Here is a 26,928-nt window from a genome sequence, read left to right on the forward strand (position 1 = left end):
AACTTACTCTTTTCCTTCTCTTCTTTTCTCTATTATTGAGTTTAAATTCCTTTAATCCTAATTATATAGCGTTAAACAACCCTAACTTTATAGGAAGGAGACTGGAAGGACAGGGAATAAAAAATAAAATATTGCTTATAAAAGCAATAATAAAATATATTTTTTTAATAAAAATCAGCTGTGCTTTCTAATACAGAACTTCCTGCACTCAAGTGGAGTAATTTTACTTCAACTTGCAGGACAATTTCTATTGAACAGGGGCTTTTTAATTAAATTAGTATTTAACAAATTAAATCTTTTTAATTCATCCATTAAACAGTAGCTTCACATATTAAAGGATGTACTTCAAATGGTTTCATTGTCTTTTTCAATAAAGTCATTGAGCTTTTCTTAATTTTATGTTGAATAGTCGACTGAGACCCATTTTAGATTACTCCTTATTAAAAATGTTTTCTTCTTAAAAATAGCATAGTTGCTTTATATAGAGTAAATGTACAATACGTTAGTTAACTTCAATATCTTTGGAGAGAAAGTATGTATTCTTTTGATTGTTGCCCTTATGTTCACCCAAACAGTCCCATGATCTTTAATTTTTGAATACTCTTGTCTTGCAATTTTTTCTTTTAGCTTAGACAAACATTGTTCTTTTGCCATTATTTTGATCTCTCCTTGCTCCTCCCACAGGAATCTGAGCTTATAGAGCTAAGGGAAACCATTGAAATGCTGAAAGCCCAGAATTCTGCTGCACAAGCTGCTATTCAAGGAGCCTTGAATGGCCCCGATCATACCCACAAAGGTATGGGTTTGTTATTATCAAAATAAATGCAGACGTTTTCCCGAGGGAAAACAAACAAACAAACAAACAAACCAAAAAACCCAAACAAAAAAAACCCAAAACAAAACAAAACCAAAAAAACCTAAGTCACTACTTTTCTGTTGTTTGGGAACTCTGTTGCAAGGCAAAGCACATTCTGAAGTGAATGGTAGGCATACTTGTGGTATTTCCAGAGCTGGAAACCTTGCACAAGTTTCCTGTCTGCCAAAGTTCCTGGAGCTTTATCTTCCTAGAGCTGAGTGGCCAGGAATTGATTTGAGAGTTTGATTGAGAGTTAACCATGTCCCTGCAATTGACTAATGAAGTTCCCAGACACAAGGGAAGTCTTATGGTATAACATGGTTATAGCTTGAGAATCCAGTCAAAATTGCAGCTTTGTAAACGGGTGTTTTTTAAGAGGCACACTGACAACAGCTCAGCTCCTTCATGGAGTGCTAAATCAGTGCAGGAAAGCAGATGTCAGATTCCAGATGTCAAATTAATTTGTCATTGCAGTTAGACCGATACTGCATGATAAATATGTACTTCAAAAGTGCCTGCTGATAAGCAACAGCAAAGGAATTACTTGAAAAAAATAATTGTGGTATTAGTTTTTGAGAGTGTTATTGATCTTCCATTAGAGAGGTCATTATTTAGGTTTTTGCCTTAAGGTCTTTTCACTGCATGACTTGAGTGTAGCAAAGTGAATTTCTAGGAAGTAGAAAATAATCTAAAAAGTAATTTCCCTTGGTATTAGTGGGCATGTTCTGCAAGAATAATTTCCAGTGATTAAGATATAGTTATCAGAGAATTTTAAGAAATTGAAACTCAGAAGCTGCACCAACCATTTTTAATACTCTCCATTTCCTGGTTATTTTGTTTCATTCATTTTTAATGAACTCCGGCCTGTTTCTTTCCATCATGATATATTAGAAGGTAGAATCTGAACACTGATTAGGGCTGCTACAAGTTGGCTAGTATCTACACTCCTCAGAACTGTAGTACACGTGGCACTGAAATGTCAAATAATCCATGTGCTCAGTTATGAGGATACACATGCATAGATTACTGTGAAGAGTCATTGCCTTCAGGGCAAGAACAGCTTAGTTTGGAGAAGCCCCTAAGTATTGGATTAATTGTATGCATCCCCCTCAGTCCCTATGTGGTTTCTCACAGGCTTCAATAGCTTGTATCTGAGCCACTGCAAGCATCAGTGCCATTTATGTTCATTTAGACTGCCTTTGAGGAGGCAGATGCTACATAAATATAAGAATTATTATTGTAATATTGAAACAGATTTCACAGTAACTTATTTTCTTTAGATTTACGTATAAGGCGGCAACATTCTTCAGAAAGTGTTTCCAGTATCAATAGTGCTACAAGTCATTCCAGTATTGGCAGCGGTAATGATGCTGATTCCAAAAAAAAGAAAAAGAAAAACTGGGTGAGTACTCATCAGGTTTAAGCCTCTCTTTCAGCTAATGTGTCATTTCCTAGTGTCTGAGTAACAGAATGGTCCATTTCATCTATAATGTTCTTGTGGGGCCAGATGGATATCAAGAAATTAATGTGTGTCCGTACTGTGACACTACCAACAAACTAAAAATTATTGAATATCAGCAGGGTTTTATTTGCATCAGTCAGAGTAATTAAAACAAACAAAATTACAAGCAACAATTACAACAACAAAACAACAACATAAATTTAAAATAGCTGTTATGACTAAAACCACCTCTGGACCACATTGAAACCCTGTTTGATTTTTCTTCAGTTGGACTTCGGTTCAAAAGCTTAACTCAAATATATTACCCAGCTATGGAGGGAGTTGAAATCAGTTAAGAGTTCTCACTTAAAAATACTATGGTGTTTAAAGAAATTAACATGTTGCTCAACCGGAACATGCAAATACCACATACTGTTAGAGTATGTGGTATTAAATTCTTTCAGTAAAGAATCAGAAAATATGTTACTATTGTTTTAAAAATATTCTCTGCATAAACATTTGTTTTAAAATACTGATGAGCCTTCATTCCCTTGATTTGTAATTCCACACTCTTTCATGTTTCTGCAAGGTGAACTCTAGAGGAAGTGAGGTGAATATAAACCATGGAAAAATTGGCATGCATCTATAAAAAACCCTATCTTGGCATGATCGCTATTTATTTTGGCAGTAGGCTTTTATACCTTCTAAAACCAGATTATCCTGTATTTCTTCTCAGTTTGTCTTTATTAAATTTTAAAAGTTTAGGCTATAGAAAGGGGGAGTGTAGCCAAAATCCATTTCTTTCTCTTCAGATATCATAAGCTGGAAAGGACTTAAATATTATTCCTCATTAAGATCAGTGGTCACACTCCCCATTCTCCAATTATACCATGAGAATAATCTGTTTGAATTCCTGTTTTTCATGGAAGAACCAGCTGATCTGTTGTGTTCTGGACAGTTTTGATCACAACAACCCTCTGAAAATAAAAATAAAACCCGTATTTTTCCTAAGATGGGCAAGTTCTGTATTTAGACAAAGGTATGAAGAAATGAGGTTGTTAATTTTAACTGCAGACAAAACTGTTGTCATCTTGACTTCTGAAATAAATGGCTCTTTGGCTATTCTGTCCCTTTTCAATACTGGATACAAGCTTCTAGAGGGAAAAGGCAATGCTTGTACGTTCAGAGATCTTATCACTCTAAAGGAAACTGCAACAAACAGTATATACCTTTCAGCTAACATTCTTCTCAATAGTACAAGACAAATCTCATGTTCCCACTTAGATCCTCTTGATTGTGATCCAAATCATAGCATTTTTATATTTTGACCATTCAAAGTTTCAATGGGGAAAATAAATTGGCAAACCCTGTAAATTGGACTTGTCTTTTGATTTCAGCATTTAGTTCTGCCTGTACCTAGATTCAAAGTGGTTATTTAAAGCCACCCTTTGAAGGGAATGCCATGGGAATGGGATTCCACTGGAGCTTAATGGCTTTAAATGAGCACCCCTCCCCAACAGCTCTACCACTCAGTCCTGCACTTTTTCCATAGCATTACTTCTGCACTGCACTGGATTAATAAAGTCAAAACAAAGCACTGTATCATGTTTGTAGAGATACTGTGTTGCATATGTTAATACCTTGCTTCTGCATACTGACCTCAGGCAGTGGCTAGGATGGCATCTTCAAACTAACTCTTCAAAACATGAACTGTACACAAGGTGCTGTGATGAGGAAAATAATCTTGCTCTGTATTTGTTTTCCAGCTAAGAAGCTCTTTCAAACAGGCCTTTGGAAAGAAAAAGTCCACCAAACCTCCTTCCTCACATTCAGACATAGAAGAGCTGACAGATTCCTCCCTTCCTTCCTCACCTAAATTACCGCACAGCTCAGGAGAATGTGCAGCAACATCGATGAAACCATCCCAGTCAGCATCTGCGTAAGTGTCTCTCTCGGCAAATGGCATGAGCTGGGAAGGAGACCTCCTCCAGCGTGGCCATTTGCTGTTCAGAAACTATTGTCAACAGCTGTGATCTTTTAATCCTGAGCTCCATCCATTTGCCAGATTTCTCGTGAGCATCACCCTTTACACACTGGTTCTGCAGCAATTCTTTATTCAGTCATAATCTTTCATCCTTCCACAGACTTTACCCAAAATCACCTAGCTTCCACAAATCACCGAACTTCCAAAAGCTTATTTTGTACTCTCCCTACACCATTAGTAATTTTATCGTATCCACTTAGCAAAGGCCAAATGCTAACGTTTCCTTGTTTCCTTTTTTCATGACATTCTAAAAATAGAAAATTCTAAAATACATTTTTTAAATTTTTACAATATACTTATTCCTCCTGTTCTTACTTTACCTACTTTGTAGCTACTGATGTATATATTTTTTAATCTATTTCCCCTCTTTTATCAGCTTGAATTTTTTGTGTGATTTTACTATTATGTTTTATTCAAATCACCACCCTGAAGGTTTCAGGTTGGAGTCAACAGCTGTCCAATTTCTTCAGTATTTTTTGAATATCTGATATGTTCTTATAGAAGTCCCAGGTCTTTCTTATTCATATTCCTCTGCTTTTTTTTTTTTTTTTTTTTTGGTGTTCTTCTAAACTCATACCTCTTGTTAAGATAGGGAAATCAACCCCTTTGAACCAAAAAATGCCTACTACTGATGCTACCTTTACTTTCCTTCTCCTAATTGAGAATAATCAGGTCACGATTAATTTTTCTCAAGGAATTCTAGTCTCATGACTGTTTTATTAGATAATAAATGGAATATGCATGGAAGTAAAATTTCATTTTTTATTTGCTTGGCATAGGCAGGTATGGACACATCAGAGAAAGAGCTCTAACATATTAGTCGGGAAAAAAAATCCTAGTGTATGACTTTCTTGATCTTTAATCACATTTAAAATATTTGTGCATGTTTTGAATGATATTCATCATTTTTCTTCTTCTATTTGACACGCATTTTATTTGCCATGAATTTCATCTTCCCTTTGCTTATGATTTCTTCATATATTTTCCTGATGGAGTCTCACGTTCTAAACCATTACCTTTACTTTCTTCCAATTGCATCTGTCTAATACATGTGTGTGCAGGTCATCTCTAGTCTGGGCATCAAAGAAAAGGCAAAACGGTCGTGTGGTCTACAAGCATAGATCCCGGTAAAACTGAGTGTGGGGCATGGAGTTGTATACCCAACTGCTGACCTGAAGAGTGCTGCATCTTCTTTCCCAAAATGCATTTGCATGCCTTCTGGCAATTAAGTGCTGACCTTTGTTTCTTTCTTTTTTTTTTTTTATATTAGCAGTAATAATCACAATAATAATACTTATTTTCATAAAATACTTTTCATATTGAAATTTTTTCTGAAAATATTAACTATTTATAGTCACAGTAATAAAGAGCAAATAACATTTACTGAATTGACTGGAAATACTGCTTAGTATAAAAATGAAACCAAAGTTCAGGTTTTATTTTCTTCTGGTGGTTCTGATTAAGATACAAAGAGGCAAAACAGTCTGACAGGAGAGCTGGACAGTTGTGGGTTCCTAAGCCAGTCAGTTTCAATCTTTTCTTACACTATAATGGTTTCTTCCCTTGAAATAAATGCCACATGATAATCCAGTCTTCAAGGGAAAGAAACAAAAGCCAACACACGATTTCATATATCATACATTACAAAATGACAGGTTATATGCAAAACTTCAGCCATCACAAATCATTACAGATCAAAATCTTCTAGACTATAATTTCAAGGACATTGAATTTGTATAATATTTGTATCAGAGAAAAATATTGATGCCTAACAAATTATAAATATCAGGAGTACAGTTTAATCAGCACACATCAGTTCTGACTACTGTTACATAGAGAAATCATAAACAATCTGATCACTTTTTCTGGAGAGGGCTTTTTTTCCTTTTTTAATTTTCAGTTTGATAGTTTTCATGTATCTTTGATAAGTTTCTTTCTTCACTCATAGGTTTCACCAGCAGCAAGCATTTTTCTGTTCTTTGATATTTAGTAATGACACTGCTTTGGGGAGAGAACCTTCCTTTAATCTCCTGCCTGTTTCCTGCTCCTCTTTAGGATCTGTGAGTGCACAGAGGCAGAGGCTGAAATTATTCTTCAGCTAAAAAGCGAGCTGAGGGAGAAGGAGCTAAAATTAACGGATATTCGTCTGGAAGCCCTCAGCTCTGCACACCATCTGGATCAGATCCGGGAAGCCATGAACCGCATGCAGGTCAGTGCAATAGCTTAAGTGATGACAGAGATGCACACCAAAGGTATGACTGGTATGTTTCCTTTCCCAGGACTTTGTTTCAGGCACCAAAAAACTGTCAATACAAAGTAAATTTTCGGATTGGCAGTATTTTTGAAGGATTCGTATGATAAGCGTTCACCTTATATATAAAAGACATTCTTAGCATCTATATTAATAGCTAAAATGTGTATAAGAGATATGGAAGAAGACATAATCCCTGCCCAAAGGATATTTATTATCTCAAGCCTATAACTGGGGTTAGCAACACAACAGAGAAGCAGATCAAAAAGTGATTTCTACAGCATTTTAAATCCTTGAGCCATGGAGGGGGCCAGGATGTTATGTGTTTACTCTTTCATCATTTCTGATTCCTAACTAAGCAATGGCTTGCAAGGCAAAGAATGTAAAATTGAACTAAGCATAAAATTCTGCTACATTGTTTTGTTACACTGCCCCAATTCCTTTGTGAACACAGTTTTTCATTAGAAGATTTTCCCTTTCACGAGCCTGGAAGGACGCAAAAAGAATGACAGTGTTCTTCAGTGGAGCACAGAGATTATGGGACTCGATTCTGTTGCCTACGTGCAAATGCCCAGTACCATGGTGGGTGTCCAAAAGTATCTATAATATCCACACAGTGGAACTGGGCCTTTCTGGAATGGCAGCTAAGATACCTATGTCATCCCTGAAAGTACTGTAAATCTGTATTTGGGGAACAGAACCAAAGTCATGGGTTGGGGCTTTAGCCTGAGGCAGAGTAGGCCACATTTAAAAGTCTAGGAATGAGCTGCATGATAAACTTCTCTTGTAGTCAATCAAGTTTTAGTTCTGTAGTAGTGACGGCTAAAGATCTATCCTAAAATTACCACAAGATAGGTACAGAAGGTGGAGTTCCTTGAGCATAGGCGCTTCTTACCATTTGAACCAGCCTCAAGTATTTGCATCTGCACAGGACATGAAGGTTTAGCATTCTTCCATGGAAGACCATATTTGTCATGCCACTGGAAACCCACATTTGCACAGCTGAATCCAGCCTAGTGCCTTGCTGGCTGAATTGCTCTGTGTTGGGTGCTTAGGTCAGGTGCACCTTTAGGTACCTGTATGTAAATGCCTACAGCACTGATTTCATAACTACAGAACTGGTGTGCTTGATGTCTTTTCTACAGACATTTTTTTTTACACAATGCCTGTATCAGTCTCAGCCAGATCTTTAAACATACCTATGGTACCTGCCATCCTCCCAAGTGCTCACACTACTAGGTACCAACCTTAGTGTGGGATATTTGGCTGAACTTCAATTCGATGGAAGACTTACCAAGAACTGGTCAAGAAATATGGTTTCATTTGTGCAGACATAAGTAAAGCATTGATCTCGAGGTACTGAAAGGTTTTGAGGAACTGTGAGGAATAGAATGCAGTTAATTGCAGTGGTGGAGAAAAGGATGTGAAGGCTTATCATCAGATTATAGTCTCATACTGGGAGATGAGTGCCTGAGCCAGGTGAACTCCCCAGAGGGAGGAGTCTGCTGTAGGCACAGTTCTCCAAAGTCTGAACTTCTCAAATCTGGGCAGAGGCAACTAATTGAGATGCTTTTACTGGTAATCACCATTTCTGATGTTCGGCCAAGAGAGCAGGGAGCCACCTTGCAGTTGCCAAACTGTGATATTTTTGAGGATTGATGAGAATTGGTAAGGGAAAAAATAGGACTGGTAGAAGTGATACATGAATACTTTTAGATTCAAAGCACCTTAAAAACCTAAAGCTCAGGTAAATGGAAGACGGCTAAGAGCTATGTAATTAATCAGCATAAATTACAGAGTGGGTCCTGATTTGAACCCTAGATTAAACTGATACACCAGTCTATTACCTTTTGTTGCTGTTATGCTGGTTTGTCCCTTCCCTTTCACTGTCTCCTCACCTGTGTGTATGTGATCTAATCCTTTTGTAGCTGTAGCAGGGTTTTGGGTTTTTTTGTTTTTTTTTTTTTTTTATGGTGCTATCTATCTGTTATGTTTTTACTTGTATAATATAGCTGGGCAGCCTCTATTTAAAAAGTGAGACTTTTAGTAGGGTGACAATGACTGCAGAAATAAATTTGATGTGCAGAACCATCTGGAAGAATAAGGAGTTGCTTTGTAATGCACTTCATGAAGTGCCTGGAAGCTAGAGTTAGATGGTACCAGGCTGCTCTCAGGCTAAGTTTTAATTTTATTATTGTACATTCAATAATCACTTGGCACCACAGAGGATTTAGCTAAAAAATTCCAGTTGTTATGATTCACTGTCTGTTTTCATCAGAGAGAATTTTCTCATTGCTATGTAAACATCCTGTGTTTGAATGGTCAAAAAAAATTATTTGATAGCAAGAAGGGTTATGAAACTGTTCAACTATCAATTTCTAATTTTTTATTTAATTTCTTTGTGAAGTTACTGCTTAAATGTTATATTCAATGGCAGTAATAATTTTCTGTGATTTTAGAAACATTGACATATCCAGTAACTTTCTTAACTAGCTGTTACTTTAGGTATTTGACAATAGAAAGTAGCCTAAAAAATGGAGATAGCTGGGAAAATTCTAACCACAGTCAACTGTGGTTAATGAGCACAAAAGCTTGAAGCTGATATTGTTTAGGATCTATCTTGAGGCGAAAGCTAAAACAAGTTTATTGGTGGCTTTCCCTTCATTTAAGAAGTAAAGGCAATCCAGTTTTCACTGTGTTTTATCACTGTTGTGAAAGTGGTAAACCAGTTAACTGGGTCAGGGGAACAGCATCACCAGACTAGCCACCAATGCTGGTTTTCCAAAAGAATAATCTCCTGTGCTTTGGTGTTGTTTTCTTTTCTATATAGAATGAAATAGAGATTCTGAAAGCTGAGAATGATCGCTTAAAGGCAGAGACTGGAAATACCGGAAAGCCTGCCCGGCCACCATCAGAGTCATCAAGCAGCACATCATCTTCTTCATCACGGCAATCACTAGGACTTTCTCTGAACAATTTAAACATCACAGAGTCAGTTGCGTCAGGTAAACATACTTCAGGCACATGCATGCCTCAGGAGTTAGTAAGAATTTTTCAACCCCTTAATAGACCACATAGGAGAAGCATGACTGGAAATTAAAACACCTCATGTCATTCAGGTTAACATCAGATATACATTCAGTAACACAGAAGATGAAAAATGCTGGTGGTCATGTCTGAACTGTAGCTTTTAGAAGCCCCTGAACAGCAGTAACAGACTGTTCATTATGTTTACTTTGTTTCTAGCAATGGCACTCTCTGCCTATATTAAGAGAGTTTACAAAGAGTTTACAATACTCTTTGGTAATCCAATTTGCAATTTCTTTGAAAAGAAGTATCTGTTGAAGTATGCATGATAACTGTATTGATCTGTTATCTTGCCCATATGGGACAAAGATGAGTGTAGTATGTGAAACTTTCTTCTTTTTGTTTACAGATCTTTGATCATTCAGTTAGCGTCCCTTGACTTCATATTTTTAGTTAAGGCAGAAGGTAGTCTCAGTTAGATTTATCCCTTACATTTTTTTAATTTGGTACAGCTAGCTAGCCTATGTTGGACCAAATCACCATTTATCATAGGAGCCAAACCCCTCCTGGTCTATTAGGCACTCTCATTGTCTTCTGAGAATGAAATAAAGCAAGCAGAACTTTGGTCCACATCCTGAACAGTAACATTTGATTATTTTCCATGCCATGGAGTTTATGATAATAAGCCTTCTACATTTGTTTTGATAATGTAGCCAAGAAACAGAAGTGCTGTCTCTAACATTAGAACCAGGAGTAAAGCAGGAGCAAAGCAGCACTCATTAGCATAGACACCACAGAAATTATAATGCAGTCTCTGGAAGCAATAAAAATGTGGTAATAATTGTGGAAAGAATCTAGGCAAGAGTACAGCTGGGAATATGCCAAACTGACTGCAATTTGGATTGGCAGTTAGTCATATTATCTTGCCAGTCATTGATTACACAGATATTTGAACATTTTTTCTGGTTAATATCAGATTTTGTATGAAAATTGGTATATTTTTTATTTATATTACAACTATTTGAAAGATTTAACTTTTAGCATGGAGGACCCTGAACTAGGTCTCAACATACAATGAGGTGTTGCAAAGGCAAGGAGAAAAAATTTAACTGCTCACAGATATTAAAAATTAGCAAATGAAAAGAAAACAAGAAAAAGTAATGTAATTTTTTTGCAATATGGTGCTTATAGAATGTCTCTCTTGAGTAGCAGCCATTAGCACTGTTGCTTGGCACTAACTGCTAACTAGATACAGGAATAAACATGTAGGAAAAAAGGTCTAAAGAAAAGGAGGGGGAACTAGATGACAATACAATGGGTGAAGAGAAATGGGGGAAAGAAAAGGGAAGGTAAAAGATAAGATAAAAGAATGAAAATGAAGAAAATTAGAAGGAAGTGTTCAGCAAAAGAATAGAAATAATAAAAGCTGGAAGAAAAAAAGGGGAAGGGGAACACAGGGGAAAGGAAGATGGAGAATAGGATGATTGGGAGAAGTGGTTTGATTCAATGATCTCAGGAGTGTTTTCCAGCGTGAATTATTCCATTATTTCGTAACTTTATATAATTTTGTATGTTATTGTTCTAAATGTTTTTCTCACGTGCAAAGTAATTACTTTTCATTATATGAAATTAAAGATATAAGGGGGCCTAATGAGGAGTGGAGAATTTTATTTGATTATTAGTCTAGAATTTTTGATCATTGTGATGATCATTTTGTTGCCATGCCAGAGAACTTGGAAGGGTGACAGCTTCCTATCGAGTCTTGTGGGATTTCTGAGACAGCTGGAGTACTACTGAACAAAACTCCCTGAGGTATGGGGAGGTTCATCATGATGAGGATTAAGCTGAGAGAATTGGGTGCTTTGGCTCATCAAATTGTAAAAATATTATTGCTCTTTCTGGGAGCAATATTTCCAATCAACCATGGTCATGTGGAAATGACCAAGCTATCTGCTGTCACTTCCTAAGGGTATGATGATACCCTCCAGATCGCTGTCAGTGGCAACCTGGGAAGGGGTTTGATGCTTACAGACACCCCTATTTCTGTCAGTCACTGGCGTGAAAGGAGCAAACAAGGACCAGTACAAGCCTGGCCCAGAGCACCTGAACTCTGACAAGAACTGAACTGAAGTAATCATAGCATGCCTGGCAGGGAGTGATTAAAACAATAAGTACCACTATGAAATTAGAGGCCCTTGGGCATTTTCTCAGCCCCTTGTATCAGTGACAGAAATCTTAGAAAGTGGAATTTGTTCTTTTCTACAGAGTGGTTCCTCATTCCTAAAGACTTAAAGAAAAATTAATTTAAAGGGCTACGTAAGGGTCATTTAGAGATTGAAAAATTTTGCAGGGGCATCATATAATAATTTGCCCTCAGACAAACTATGACATTTTTAAAGTTCTTAGGCTTGCTCAAAAGTTTGTCAAACATGTCAAAACACAAGACAAGTGAAGTTATTCAGCGGTGATGCAAAAAATCCAGGCAGATGCCTGGAACAGAGCAAGCACAGATTTATTAAAACTCACCAAAAAAAAGTAGTTTCTTTGTTCAATAAATATAAAAAAAAAAAAAACCCAAACAACAGCATAATCTGCATCCTAGATCTGGATGTAAGTTATCAAACTTTAACATGAAAACTTATTTTTAATACATTAATTAAAATTATATTCATAAGCCTTCTCTGGTTTTCCTTTGAACAAGTGACTGAATCTTACTGGAACTTCATTTAATTTGGATGAAATCTGACCTTGTGAAGACTATGTCATGAAGATGATGTCATAACAAACAGGGCTTGGGTTTGTGGATTACTGTGCTGGCCTTTAAAGAAAATGCAAATCTATAATCTCATCTAATTTTATAGTTAATTTAAATGTCTAACAGTAAAATCCCAGAGAGAACTTCTAGAAGAAAGCAGCAATTTTATCACTTGCAATAAAGCTGTAGGTCCAGCCTTTAACAGAAATATATCTGCTTTCTCATTTTAGAAGTTAATGAAGTGATATAAACAAAGGTGCAGAGCCGATTAAAATCACTCTTCACTTCCAAGAAAAATGAAGCCTTTCCTTAGAGGAATGGCTGAAAATGAAGTCCCATATTCTGGAGGAATCCAGAGTGGTTTTCTAGTGGGGGTGAAAAGGACTCTATCCATACTATATTTACAGAAGGCAAAGGAATCATCTAGAAAGTGAAATTAAATGCTATTTTACTTAACAGCAAAAATATCAATGCAAGGATTTCTTGTTTTCTCTTCATACAATACTCTAAAGGGCACAAATGAGTGCCCAAAGAATTAATTTAATTTAGTTTTTAAACAACATTACTTTGTGAATATATTGTAATTTTGAAAAAGTTTCAAGAGGGAAAGCAAAGACTATGATGCAAAATTCTATTTATTTGTGGATTCTCTATTCATTTCTACATGACTAAAATGCCTAATGTTCCTGCAAAAAGTGACAACTTGTAACTTTTTTTCACCTCCAACAGAAATGGTGAATTAGGAATAAGTACAAGTTATACCAATGGCAAATTGTTGTCATGGCAGCCTTTCTTTTTAACCAAATTTTTAACTTTTAAATCCTTTGAACAAATATTGAACTGGTGATTTGAACGTAATTGATGTGATTTTTCAGACTGATTACTTCCCTTCTTTTAATGCAGATGTTTTATTGGATGATGTCACTGATGGTACACTCCACAAAGAAGGTCATAGTGTCAAAATTTTAGTCACTATAAACAAAGGCTATAGTCGAGCCAAGGTAAGTGCATTACCCAGAACTGAATTATAGCTCAAGCAAATCTTGGAATATATAGGTCAATGTTTTTTCAGTATTTTGAGCCAGGAACTGAAGGGAAATATTCCATAGATTGCAGCTCTCTTCTCTGTCATCCATGCTCAGTACAGTTAGGCACAGTACACAGACTAATACCATATGGCCTCTTTCTGCCTTTGTGGTGGCTTAGACATTACTAATTCTTAGTTTAATTAATAGTAGCATGTCCCAGGTCTTGCTATCTCTGTTTAAAAGTCATTAAAAATTAGATTGATGCATTGGTCTCCTCAGGGTGCAACTATGAAATTGCTACTGAAAAATTATATTGTCATGTTTTCATGTTCTGTGTTATAAAAAAATTATAAATACAGTGCAAACTTTATTTTAGTCATCTCTTTAAAAACACAGAGGCAATCTAAGAGCAGAACAAGATTCTGTATTCCCTTTGTTATAAAGATGTATCAAAGTAATGCAGTCTATACCTATTTCTGTCACAGAGATAATTACCAAAGTTGTAACCTCTCATTCTAAATAATATTCTTATTCTTCATTAGAAAACTATGACTCTTCATAGAAAGCTAATTAGCACCATTTTTAGTCCAGTTTCTAAAAAATCTCTCTTTGCAGGATCAAAAGCCACATGCATACCTAATAGGATCAATTGGAGTCAGTGGAAAAACAAAATGGGATGTTTTAGATGGTGTAATCAGACGTCTCTTTAAGGTAAGACACTGAAAAATTTGCTTTATTATTATTACAATTTTCTTTTTCTTTTCAGAAAATTTCTGTATTCTTTGAGTTGTCTTGCCAAATTTTTGTTTTGGTTTGATTTTTTTTGATCTATAGCTAACAGCAACCACTATTAAGCTTTATTTTCAATGTCGCAGTACTTTTTTTTTATGATTGTAGGCTGTTTTCCAAATAGCTTTCATTCAATAAATATTTTTATGACTTATGTTTTCATATAATTTCAGGAGTATATTTTTCGAGTGGATCCAACTACTAGCCTGGGTTTAAGCTCTGACTGCATTGCTAGCTATTGTATAGGGGATGTAACTAGAGCCCATAGCCTAGAAGTGCCTGAACTGCTGCCTTGTGGATATCTGGTTGGAGATAATAATATCATCACTGTGAACCTGAAAGGTAAAACCCAAAGAATACCAAAGATACCGTAGAGTTCTACACTGCAGTTCCCTATACTTTTATGTTTATTTTTCTTACACCTGACTTTTCTGCATTGTCTCTACCTTGAGGGCACATTTCTTGCATAAACTGTCTGTAAGACATTGCATCTAAGAATGTCTGTCCTCCCCTGCCTGACTGCCAAATCACACCAAAGTACAGATTTCTAAACAGTGGCAAAAGTCCAACCCCAAAACAGAGATTACAGTGAGAAATACTAATGCTTTATTCAGTTCCACAGGAAAAATTCTATAAATTTCAAAAGCTCTAGGGATTTGCTATTGGAGGGTAGAGGATACCTTCAGGAGGACTTTAAATACATTTATGTGACAACTGGTAACCCTTGTGGCTGTCACTTTGACCTTTTTTTTGTCATCATTGCCAGTAATGTCTGAAACATATATCTTTGCCTCACTGAGCCTTCTCTTCACATTTACTTTGCATCTCTCCCGCTCATCTCAACTCACCATTGCTGTTTAATTTTTTTGTGGAAGGATACCAGTATTTCTACAGTAAAGAAGTCCTTAACAGGGATTTGATTTAGAAGATTTGATTTAAGAGTTATCTTACCTTGCTTTGGGCATAGCACTGATGCCATCAGGTGCTGGAGCAAATAACTACAATAGCAAGAATAAGGCAGGCCATTTTTCTTTTCTTTTCTTTTATCCCCAGGAGTAGAAGAAAACAGTTTGGACAGTTTTGTGTTTGACACATTAATTCCTAAGCCAATTACCCAACGGTACTTTAATTTACTGATGGAGCATCGCAGAATTATTCTGTCGGGACCCAGTGGCACAGGAAAAACGTATTTAGCCAACAGGCTGGCTGAATATATTATAACTAAATCTGGCAGGAAAAAACCTGAGGATGCAATTGCAACTTTTAACATAGATCACAAGTCAAGCAAGGTAAGTTACAATTGAAAACATAATCTATTGCCCAATTTGTAGTGATGATCCAGAACAGATTCCATTAGTGGGTGTACTCTTTTGCTGTTCAGTTAGCATTTCTTCCTACAAGAATTCAGTCTCCAATCCCAGTGATGTACAGGGACCAGATCTTTCTCTTCCAAACAAACCATTGAAGCACTGTCAAGGAAGTCTCAATTTTTTGTCTCTTGAGGAAACCTGCTTTAAGTATAGATGCAGCGCCCAACACCTATGTAAATTAAATTTTTGAAGTGTCTGTAATTCCTCTGTCAGAAGGTTGGCTATATAGTAATAGTAGTGTAACTTGATTTTTTAATCATGATAACTTCAGCTTTTATTAGCAAAATTTCAAAGGGGTGATTTGAAATTACTGTTTTGGGTTCAGTTTCTTAATCGGCATTGGGGAGATACAACTGTCATGATTTCTGGTGTGCATCAGTCTGGAAGCTGACCATACTGAAATTGCCTCACACATCACATCACGTTCCCAGTGATTTACATAGCTCACATTATCAGGTTTCTAGCAGGACTACTGTGCTAGCCACAGATAATAATATTCACCTGGCTGTCCTGAATTGAGTGTACTCCTAACTTGGTTCCTGGGGGCAAAAAAATGAAAGGGTTTGCCCTGAGCTTTCTGATTTGCACAGAACATAATGAATGCTAACATAAGAAGGGAGAGCATACAGATCCCAAAGGGGCAAAAGGACCATTCTGGCAAGAATAATTGCTTTTCACTGTCTTTATACAGAGGATTTGTGATGCCATTTACTTTGGCAGAGAATGTGCTTATAATCTATTGTTATACTATACACATCTATAAAGAAAATTGTCCCACTAAAGAGCCAGCTTTTGGATTTCTAGTAAATAGCTTGGTCTGTGTGTTTTGGTGTTTCACTGTTGTTTTTGGGATTGGATTGGTTGGGGTTTTTTCTCCTTTCTCTTCTATCAAAATTCATGTAGAATTTTTTGAGTTTGTAATAAAAAAAAAAAAGAAAAAGTAACATTGTCAAATACCAAGGCTGTTTGAATAATATATATGGTACTATTCCATGGTATACACCTATAGTGTTCCCTGAGAGACACTTGATCATAAAAAGGCAAAGAAAAACTTTTCTTGAAATAAAAAAGGTGCATGTTCCCATTGAAGAAGTAAAGATTCTGCTATTCCTGATTCAGAAAATAAATGGCAATAGGAACTTTGTCTAGAATACATTTCCAACCCTGACAAAATTAGATACCTATAGAGATACAGGTGTAAAACTTGACTAGCCCAAATTCTCACAAGCAGCTGTTGACAAAAATATGAAATTTTTGGATTATAGAAAGCTCTCTTTTACTTCTACACTAAACAGCAGACAGACAGCTGCCAGAAAAGAAGAATTCACACACCAAATTTTTATTATGAGGTTTGATAAAGCATCTCCAAGAAGGCAGGCAGATTTCAGTGAGAGTCCTGAAAGGAGATATCTAAAGGAGTAGTTCAATGCAGCAAAATTGTATGATGGTGTGTTGGGGTTTTGATATGTAAATGTGGCACTCATAAGAATGAAGGTCCAAAAATTAATATGATTATCTCAGCCCATTGGAAATGGCCCATTTTATTGCAATGTATGTTCCTCTGGGTATAAGCTATATTATCAGCAATTTTCTAAGGAATGTATCCCCCAAATCAGAATGCTTCAGTCATTTGCCTTGTGTTTAGCACCTTTGTTTTTTCCTTGCATGTAGCTTCAATGTTGCCCTGTGTAAGCAGCATATTTTTCTGCATGTGCAGATCCAGCTGAGTGATCTACAGAAGAAAAACTCTTTAGCGGTCATGTTATCTTTCTGAAGTTTTTTTTTCCAGTGAAACTGCATCTATGGTGTAATTGGATTAATCTTTCCTGGGCTTGGAGTTTTATTGTGATTTTTTCTTTAATTAATTCTGCTGAAGGATCTGCGACAATATCTAGCAAGCTTAGCTGAGCAATGCAGTGCTGACAACAATGGTGTTGACCTCCCTGTCGTCATAATTCTTGATAACCTCCATCACATCAGTTCACTAAGTGACATCTTCAACGGTTTCCTCAACTGTAAATACAATAAATGGTAGGTAGTACAGCTTCTCTCTTCTTGCACACAGGTTTTGCAATTAAAACAGTAAAAGCTCCTTGTTATTTAGCAAAATAGAATGTCCCAGTGAAAACTTAGGGTCCCATAGGCCATCTGCAAGGCTTCAATAATTTTAACCCCTCTCAGCCAAGAAGGTAGTTGTCTCCTTTGCTTCATTTACATGATTTCCATGCTTCTCAGTGAGATGTAAATGTACCACAAAACTTAATAATATACTTTATACTTAAGCACTTAATTGAATTATAGTGTTATTCTTTGCACCCTGTTAGATCACATAAGCTCATTAGTAGTGTAAGAACAGCTTACACATTGTAATAGGGGAATTTGGGATAAACCGTGCCATAGAGAAGCAGCTGTGAATCTAGCAGATTTGCCTGTCCCACAGTTTTCCTGCAGCAGTGCAGAAGTATAAAGTTGGCTGACTGTCCATTCTTCTCAAGCAAGAGTAAAAATAATGTTTTCAAGAACTTTTACTGGCCTATAATGTTGGTTATTTCTGCTGTAAAAGTAATACCATAGGGTCTTCCCTTCATAAAATCATTGCATGCAATGTCTTACTCATGAGATTCACTGGCTTTTGAAATTAAAAAGTTAAGTGTACTGCCAAATTATGAATTACATTAAGACAGAACTGCTTTATTTATTTCTTCATTACAGATGGGAACTAGTAAACTACATATGTGCAAGAGGGAAATCATACAGGAATAAACATTTTTAAAATTGTACCTCAGAAATATTTTAAATGTATGACTATAGTAAACCCAGACTCTTTTGAAATTGCCCTAGTACGGATAGTAAAAAGGAAAATACTCTGAATATTTGAATGAATTCTTCCTCAAAAAATCCTACTGCTTTTATATTTCCAGTCCCTATATTATTGGAACCATGAACCAAGGAGTTTCTTCTTCACCAAATCTGGAGATGCATCACAATTTCAGGTACATTCTCTCTTTATTTACTGTGGCCATGTTTGCACAGTTCCCTGCTTCTAAGCCCAGTTCTTTGACAAATATTGATCTTGTGTCTCATCACAGTAAAGCATTTCAGTTTCAGTGTCTCTCCTCTGTTGATGGGTCTTGGAATGGTGTTGGGGAATGGTAAAAGAAATAAGATACTGTCTGGCGCCTCTAGCAAGTTGCTGAAGATGATTGCATTCCTGCATTTCTTCTGTCTGCAGCAGTGTCTTGAATTCCTGCTGAAACCTGAAATGGCTGCATTGAAACAGTGAACAGTAATGAGGTTTATTGGAGCAGTGTTACACTTGCTGACTAATGAGACTCTATGACATTACTTTCATCTATATGTTTAAGGGGAAATAATTTGCTTGACATTTCTCTCTTCTACCCAGGTGGGTGCTATGTGCTAATCACACAGAGCCTGTTAAGGGTTTCTTAGGAAGATATCTGAGAAGGAAACTGATAGAAACTGAAATAGAAAAGAGCATACGCAATAATGAGCTTATGAAAATCATTGACTGGATCCCCAAAACATGGCATCATCTCAACAGCTTCCTAGAAACACACAGCTCTTCAGATGTAACCATTGGTGAGTCCACTCGTGGAATGGTTTGAAATAAGGATGCAGGCTGAGCATTTTAGGGATTTATATTATATAAATATATTAACATATATATTACATATAAATATATATTTTGTGTGTGTGTGTGAATTTTTTTTTGTGAAAAACATTATTTTTTTTTAAGTTGCCATGTCTCAATGGGAAGCAAAACATAGGTATGGAAAATAGAAAGTTTAATGAGAGAGTATATATATTTCCTGGTAGTTCTCCCTTTGTTGCCAAATACTTTCAAGTAAAATATCACTCTTTTCTAAACTAAATTTAAAAAAAGATTATCCCGATAGTAACTTTCCTAAGCTTAATTGTTTTCTCCTACTTTCACACTGCAGTATAATTACAGCAATAAAAACCCTTGGACCTTCAGTCTTTTAATGGAATAATTGTGTTAGCAAAGATGTCAGCTTTTACATAGCTTTGCCATAAAACTTGTAAGTGTTCATCAGGCCCTAAAATTGGACTAAGTGACACTAGTTCATTTTTAATAACAGGAGACTGTTAGCTCCTTTAGTTCTGTTTTAGTATTCTTTTAATTTGAGCTTGTTCCAGTACTGCTCTTTTAATTTTAAGAAGATTAAGAGTGTTTCCTAGTTATACCTGTTCTAATACACAACTTGACTTCTCAGGTCCCCGTCTCTTCCTCCCTTGCCCTATGGATGTTGATGGCTCCAGAGTGTGGTTCACAGACCTTTGGAACTATTCCCTGGTTCCATATCTTCTGGAAGCTGTGAGAGAAGGACTCCAGGTATGTAATTTGTTTCCTAGAAGTTTTTAAAATTGCTTTCAAAGGCTTTCTCTGAGCTGTTTTTAAACAATGCATCCTGGTATGAATACTGTTGCATTTGCAAGAGGAAAATCTTTGGATGGGTTATAGAAGGCAGTTTCAAATTCCTTTTGACTTGCTCTTACTCTGGTGTATAAATTGGTTTTCTTGCTCCAGCACTAACATACCTTGTATTTTATGAAGAGGGTTTCTTCTCTATGACTGGAGGAAATTGTTTTTGTTTTTTTTTTCCATTGTTTAAAGAGTTTCCAGCATGGCTAAATACAGGTCAGATTGTCTCCCTGAGTCAAGACAGTCTCAGCCTACCCCTGAATGGAACAATTAATAAGCTTTACACTGGTATCAGAAAATAGCTCTTACCACCTACATACATGTGTAGGTACACAGGTTTGTGGGAAAAAGTTTTTGAACAAAGATGTTTTCTTAGAACCATAGAAAGGCTTCAATTGGAAGGGACCTAAAAAATATCTAATTGCTTGCCTTGAACACTTCCAGGGATGGGGCAACAACTTTTCTGGGCAGCTTTTTCCAGTGCCTCACCACACTTACTGTAAAGAATTTCTTCCTATCATCTAATCTAAATCTCTCCTGTTTTAGTTTAAAACCATCTCCCTTGTCCTAACACTATCTGCCCACATTAAAATGTTGTTCCCCCTTATTTTTATAAGCCCCTGGGAGGTTGAATGAGGCTTTCACTGGGAGGATAACTCTCTGGGCTATACCAGAGGAGGTTAGGATTTTGGATAATTTCACATATTTGGAGGAAACATAAATATTTTACATTAACCCATTCTCCCTTTTTTGTATTTCCCCCCCAGTCTTTAATTGGCTTTCTCCCTTTTCCTTTTTTTTTTTTTTTTCATTTGTGCACTGCAATTCCATGTGCTCTAAAAATATGCTTTGTGGAAAGGCATTTTTTCCATACATGCCACCAAAAGATACTACTGTATAGTGCAGGGGGGATTGTTATGGACTAGGCAAAGAACTATGTAAGCAGCTGCAGTTTCTTTATCACCTGTGTTGACACAGTGACATACTGATGCAACATAGGTTTCGAATTCTGCCTTGTTGAATACCTCATGCTTTCTTAAACCTGCTTATCTCTCTGGGAATTATGTTTTTTATGCCTTGTGCAGAATACTGCCAAACATTCGATAGAGCAGCCACAGTGAGATTTACAGCACTTGTTTAGACCAGCTATAAAAATGCAGTGATATTCTTCATACTCATATTTTCCCAAGCATACAGGGTAACTGTTTCAATGAAAACTTCAGTTGTGCAGCAGAAGATGGCAGCATATAGAAGAAAATATATTTGTTTCATGAGCTGTACCAATTTTTAGCTGCTTTGGATGGCTTCCATAGAATAAAGTTATTAATAATAAACAGAAATCCTTTATATCATATAATTAAGTGTTCCTGGAACCAAAGATAGATAAAGATTGCCTTTCTGGTAAGGTACTTTGCAAACTCACTTGTCAGACATAGGATTACAAGCCTTTGTCTAGATTCCAGAAAAGCTTTAGTCATTGTTAATCTCAGATGAAGGGAAGTGCTACAGCCTGGAGTTATCCTTCTACCTCTGAGAAGCATTTCTCTTGTCTTATTTAGGCAGATCCCTTTTGTAGCAGCCTACCCTCAGTGCAGGGCAGAAGCAGTCTGGGTATCTCTATGCCTAATACAGGGAACTTGGCTGCCTAACCTGAAGCTCTGCATTCAGCAAATGCCTAGCAGCAGGTGTTGCAGTGATAACTCATCCTTCTGCCTTTATTACTAAAGTCCTCCCCTGTTACACTCCCTTTAGGAGCGCAGCCCACCTATATCCTCCATGAGTGCTTGCCCTGCCAATAGCATGGTGTTCCTTGGATTGTGTAAAACTGTATGAGGCAGGAGAATTTACGAAAAGCCCATTCCAGTGTATCGCCACAGCTAAAGGAACTCTTTAAAGCAGCTACCAAGGGGCTCTCAGCTAATATGCTGCTTGTGAGCAGCAATAGAGAGAAGGGTGAATTTTATTGAGGGTGCTACCAGATCTCCTAAATTTACAATATTCTCATTCTTCCTCTGTCCTTCCCCCAGATTCATAAGCATTTCATTCTTCATAGTGAGGAAAAATATATCCCTTGTGAAATTCTTCTCTTAACCTTTTGAAAGTTATCCCATTTAGGATGTGGACAGATGTCTGCCTCGGCATCTCATTTTGCTAGGAGAAATGATCAATCTGTACTGTCACCTTCTAATTCACTTCAAACAAAATCCAATTAACTTGAATGCTTTTGATAGGTCTGTGTTAATTTCCCTGATATGCCTTAAGCATATTACCTGGAGGTCTCATTTCACTTTGTATCAAGCACTTGCTGTTGTCTACAAGTGTCTGTAGTTATGGAGCATTTTCCAACTTGCAGCCACTCTGTGTATTGAAGGATCATTATTGGAGATGATCCGATCTCCTTAAGGTCTTATTTTACCTGAATACTGAGAACATCTGAAAGCAAATCTCTTTCTAAAATGGTTTTGATGTTTGTGATGACTTTTTTTTTTCTGCTGGTACTAAAAACTCTGTAAAATACTTACCTGTCTTATATCCATAATGTAGATGTACGGTAAGAGAGCTCCCTGGGAGGATCCCTCCAAGTGGGTAGCTGATACCTATCCATGGAGCTCTGCAACTCTACAGCATGAGTGGCCATCACTACTTCAGTTAAGACCTGAAGATGTTGGTTATGAAGGTTATGCATCAGCAAAAGAAGGAACAACCTCTAAGCATGTTCCACAGACTGATACAGAGGGGGATCCCTTGGTAAGAATCAAATTTTTGGGAAAAGGCTTTTCAGTATATACTTTACTTTCACATGTTAAATTGTACACTGTGCAGTAAAAAAGTACTGTGCACCTGTTCCAGAACAGGCTTTTAAAATGAATCCTCCTATAATTTATGAAAATGTTGAAAATGAAAGGAAGCAGGAGGGCATGTATCACCAACACATTAATATGTCCTTACATTGTTTGTATTTCCCATCTGCCCAGATGTATTTGATATCTGGTACCATGTATCAGGTCTTCATCATTATATTGTTTGGGAATAATAATAATAATTATTATTATTATATACAAATATATAATTAATAAGCTTCTCATGAAAACATATTTCTTCATCAGGCAGTTTTTCATCTACATTATAAAAATTAAGGACTGCGATATTCACATTATCTGACTTACCTATCATAGAGAATTTAGTGAAAACAGAAATTAACCATCCTCCCATTTCTCATAATATTTTGAGATAACTGATGACTGTATGATAATCCTAATGTAGAAGGAATGCAAGTGTTGTGGCATTAAATGATAAGAAGTTGATTTCCCTCAATGCCACATACTGTTTTATTTAAATATGATCCCAGACATTCAGGTTTACCATTGCCTCCTCTGATAATGGACTATTAAAATGCATATGTTGAACTGCTATTCTTGTGTAGTGCTTTTTCTGTGGACTGCCTTTATCATAATTCAAAATACATTTTAGAGAACTGTATTTCTAGAATATGCTGTATTTCTAGAATTTCCCCTTGGAAAGGGGAATTTCTCAGAGGAAAATGCACTTAACTCTTAACTGTGTTAAGAAAATGGTTCCTCAGCCTCAGTGTTTCATTTTCAAAAACAGACAGCGTCCTGAACAAGTGTAGAAAATCATCTTATTTGAATTTCTCTTCAGTTCCATAAGCTTCCAGGTGATATTTTGGCCCTGTGAGTTGAGCTTCCAGTGAGTGTGTTGGACAGGCTTCCAGCACAGCATAATCTCCATTATGGTGAAAGCTCAGGCTATGGGCAGCCTGAGTTCAGTTTCCTGTCATCCCTGCTCCCTGCACACTCTGGTCAGCATCTGTACTTGAGTAAACATCAGAAGCTTGGAAGTTGTGACTGGAGGGTTTGCCCCTGCCTCCAATGGAGCTCATGGGTAGACAGACCCTGGACTTGTGGAAACAGGACACATCTCATGCAGGATGTGTTGAACACTCACCACAGGTATCCTGTGTCTACAAGCATGGATACCAGTTAAAGCTTCAGCAAAAGCTATGCAAAAGTGTTGAACACTGTTCAGTGCCTGGAGAAACTTCACCATGCAAGTTAAAAGCATGGAGATGTAAGGATTTCTGAACAAACTGGAAATGGGGGCTTAAAACACAAACTGCTAGGAATACATCTTTGGCTTTGGTTTTTCTTTGCCTGCTTTTTATAGCGACAGTGCATTTGCTCCTTGGAAAACAGTGAAGTACTGTTGACATTGCTTGCAGTCTTTAGCATGCTGGCAGAAGTGGATGCTTTATAAATAAAATCCTGACCATTATATAGTCAGGCATCAAGCATCCAAGTAATTTTCTGGATCTTAGTGCTGCTATTTGATTATTTTCAAATGGTTTTCAGGTACCAGTTATTGCTAAATTATAGTGGGCTCTACTCTCCTGGGTAGGAGGATCTGTTGCTGTTTTGCTCCTGAGGGCAGCCCCTCAACAGCAGATGGGACTCATTTATGAAGCAGATGACATCAGTCCACCCCTCTCTCATTCCCTCCCCATCTTTCTCTTGTAGAGGGGGTATGTTACTGTGATTATGTTTTCAGTTGCTTTTCCAGTGTAATACATCTACACCATCCAAAAATTATCTGGAAGCTTGACTGTCTCCAAATACGGGCCCAGATGTCTAGCTGAGATTTGGCTTCCTTTCTCTGCGGTGTTGCAGCTGCAGCTGGCCTCACCCCTGAATTAAAGAGAGTTATCAGGCAGCTCCATTGTATCCCTCTTTGGACCTTTAGACTTCTATTTAAAAACCAGAAGGCAATGAAAAGAGTGTCAGTAGGAGCTGCTGACACCCTGCCCTTTCTGAAATCCTTTTGTACGGTTCCTCCTCTAGGTACCAGCACACCACATACAGCTTAATTAAATTTTAACACGGTCATTGCGGTTTTAAATGAGAAGAGATTATGTAAACATTGCTTTCTTCTTTCAGATGAATATGCTAATGAGGCTTCAAGAGGCAGCCAACTATTCGAGCGCACAGAGCTGTGACAGTGATAGCACCAGCCACCATGACGACATTTTGGATTCATCCCTTGAATCAACTCTCTGAAAGGGACAAATCTTGCTGTAGGATAATGGTAATATCTGTTTCCACTAGACCACTGCCAGTATTAAAGCAGCACACCGAGGTCTCTCAGTAAGAATGGTGTGTTGTAGGGAGGCAGGAGACCTAACTCTGCAAAGTCAGGAAGAAAAATTGAAGTGGAAAACTTGAATTAGTTTAATTTCAAGGCATTTCAATACCTATGGAGCCGAGTGAGACTCCATTTGTCAACTGGAAAGTGCCCTAGACCAAGGGCATCTGAGCAGATTGCACACATGTTAGCCAAACTGGAATATTTTTTTCCCTTATCCTCTTTCTGTCTCTCTGTGTTTCTCTGTACAAGTTTACAGTGAAACTTCCTTGGATTTTTTTTTTCCTTTATTTTATCCTGAGATGCTGCATGAACAATGCAGTCTTCTAATTATCTTCTAACCTCTGTTGTGCCACATGGTGCTGGTCACAGGACGGCAGTGGTGTTTGTATTATACACCATGCCCATTCCAAAATGAGTAAAAGATGATAGTAACTCAGAAAGCACAAACAGTATTGTGCAATCACCAGAAAACATGACTGTGATATGCTGGATAAGTGCCAATTTAATTCTAACTGCCATGGTCACGGTGATGCGCTCCATAAAGTTTTTAGTACACAAGTCACAGATTTTATAAAGTTATTTTTACCACAAGGGTCTTTTTTAACCGCCTGCCCACTCCTTAACAACAGTTTTCTACCAATTATTAACAAACACTGATTAAAGGCTTTTTAGGGCTTCATTTGTTTGAGCCTTTTCAGTGAAAGAAGGAACATTTCTTATGGTGCTGTCTCACTGCCTTAAAATAGATTTCTAGAACAGTTTTACAGTTGGTTTAATTCCTAAACCATTGGTAATTTACACTGTTTTTTTCTTCATTTACTAACAAGAAAACATCAGTTAACATAGTAGCCTCATATCTGTATATCACAATTTTTTAAAGTAATGGATACGAGAAAGAACAGTTGCTATATAATATTTTTATCTTGTGAATAGATTTCTCTGCCTACCCTCAGAAGTACACAAGGAACCCAAACCCACTTTCACTGCCACTTAAATGCTGACAAAATCGGCTCAAATCCATTTGGTCCCATGGAATGGAATTTTTGGGAGGATAGATGTTTTGAATACTTATCCAGCAGAGCTGGATGCACTTGATGCAGCATGAGCACAAATATATGGGTTTGTTTGTTTTTTTTTTTCCTTTTTCTAGTTTCAGCATGTTGTTTTGATTGCTATAGTTGTACATGAAGAATTCAGCATAAAAGAACACTGAAGCAGTGATGTCCACTGTGGAAGAGGAAGAGTTTATACTGTAAAAGTGGGTTGGTTTTGCACAGTCTACTGGGTGGGTATTGTAAATATAGAGAAAAAGAAAAAAAAAAAAAAAAAGAAAAAAATCCTTGCACAAATCAAATCAAAAACAAACAAAAATATTGTATTTTATTCTGTTGGTGTTAAGAGATGTTTCACTTGCTGAGATTTCCTGTATGTTGCAAACAAATACAGAATGCAAAACCTAAAAGCTGTTATTACCTGGTGTGTTTGTCCTGTACTTACAGCTGTTACGACTATGCAGGAGCTATCAATGCTACAGTTAGCACACTTCAATATCTGTATGAAACCAATACATTTTTGGGGGAAAAGTCTGAAAATGTTTGAAGTTCATATGTCACAGCAGGCTACAACCTGACTGCATCTGGACTGCTCAGAGTAACTGGAAAAACTTTTACCACCAGAACCATGGTTAAAATAGATGCACGTGAACAAGAAGGTACCTAAGGGCTCTGGCATTGTGTAGTCAC

General features: G+C 36.9%; 1 protein-coding gene across 16 annotated transcripts in view; it reads left to right on the forward strand.

The window, feature by feature from the left end:
* NAV3 (neuron navigator 3) overlaps positions 1-26,648 on the forward strand; it is a 514,050-nt gene extending 487,402 nt beyond the window's left edge. For 15 of the 16 annotated variants that reach the window (XM_077783528.1, XM_077783533.1, XM_077783527.1 and 12 more), the window contains 15 exons: positions 685-796; positions 2,137-2,258; positions 4,064-4,236; positions 6,397-6,550; positions 9,423-9,597; positions 13,278-13,375; positions 14,018-14,113; positions 14,365-14,533; positions 15,245-15,480; positions 17,438-17,592; positions 18,483-18,554; positions 18,965-19,161; positions 19,818-19,936; positions 22,571-22,774; positions 24,979-26,648. In XM_077783528.1, coding sequence (XP_077639654.1) covers positions 685-796; positions 2,137-2,258; positions 4,064-4,236; positions 6,397-6,550; positions 9,423-9,597; positions 13,278-13,375; positions 14,018-14,113; positions 14,365-14,533; positions 15,245-15,480; positions 17,438-17,592; positions 18,483-18,554; positions 18,965-19,161; positions 19,818-19,936; positions 22,571-22,774; positions 24,979-25,098 — 2,202 coding nt within the window. In that variant the 3' untranslated portion in view covers positions 25,099-26,648. The remainder of the gene's footprint in view (positions 1-684; positions 797-2,136; positions 2,259-4,063; positions 4,237-6,396; positions 6,551-9,422; positions 9,598-13,277; positions 13,376-14,017; positions 14,114-14,364; positions 14,534-15,244; positions 15,481-17,437; positions 17,593-18,482; positions 18,555-18,964; positions 19,162-19,817; positions 19,937-22,570; positions 22,775-24,978) is intronic. The other variant, XM_021528118.3, reaches the window with a different exon arrangement.
* Positions 26,649-26,928: the final 280 nt, after the last annotated feature.

The sequence above is a fragment of the Lonchura striata genome, chromosome 5, assembly GCF_046129695.1.
Source record: "Lonchura striata isolate bLonStr1 chromosome 5, bLonStr1.mat, whole genome shotgun sequence".
NCBI lineage: Eukaryota > Metazoa > Chordata > Aves > Passeriformes > Estrildidae > Lonchura > Lonchura striata.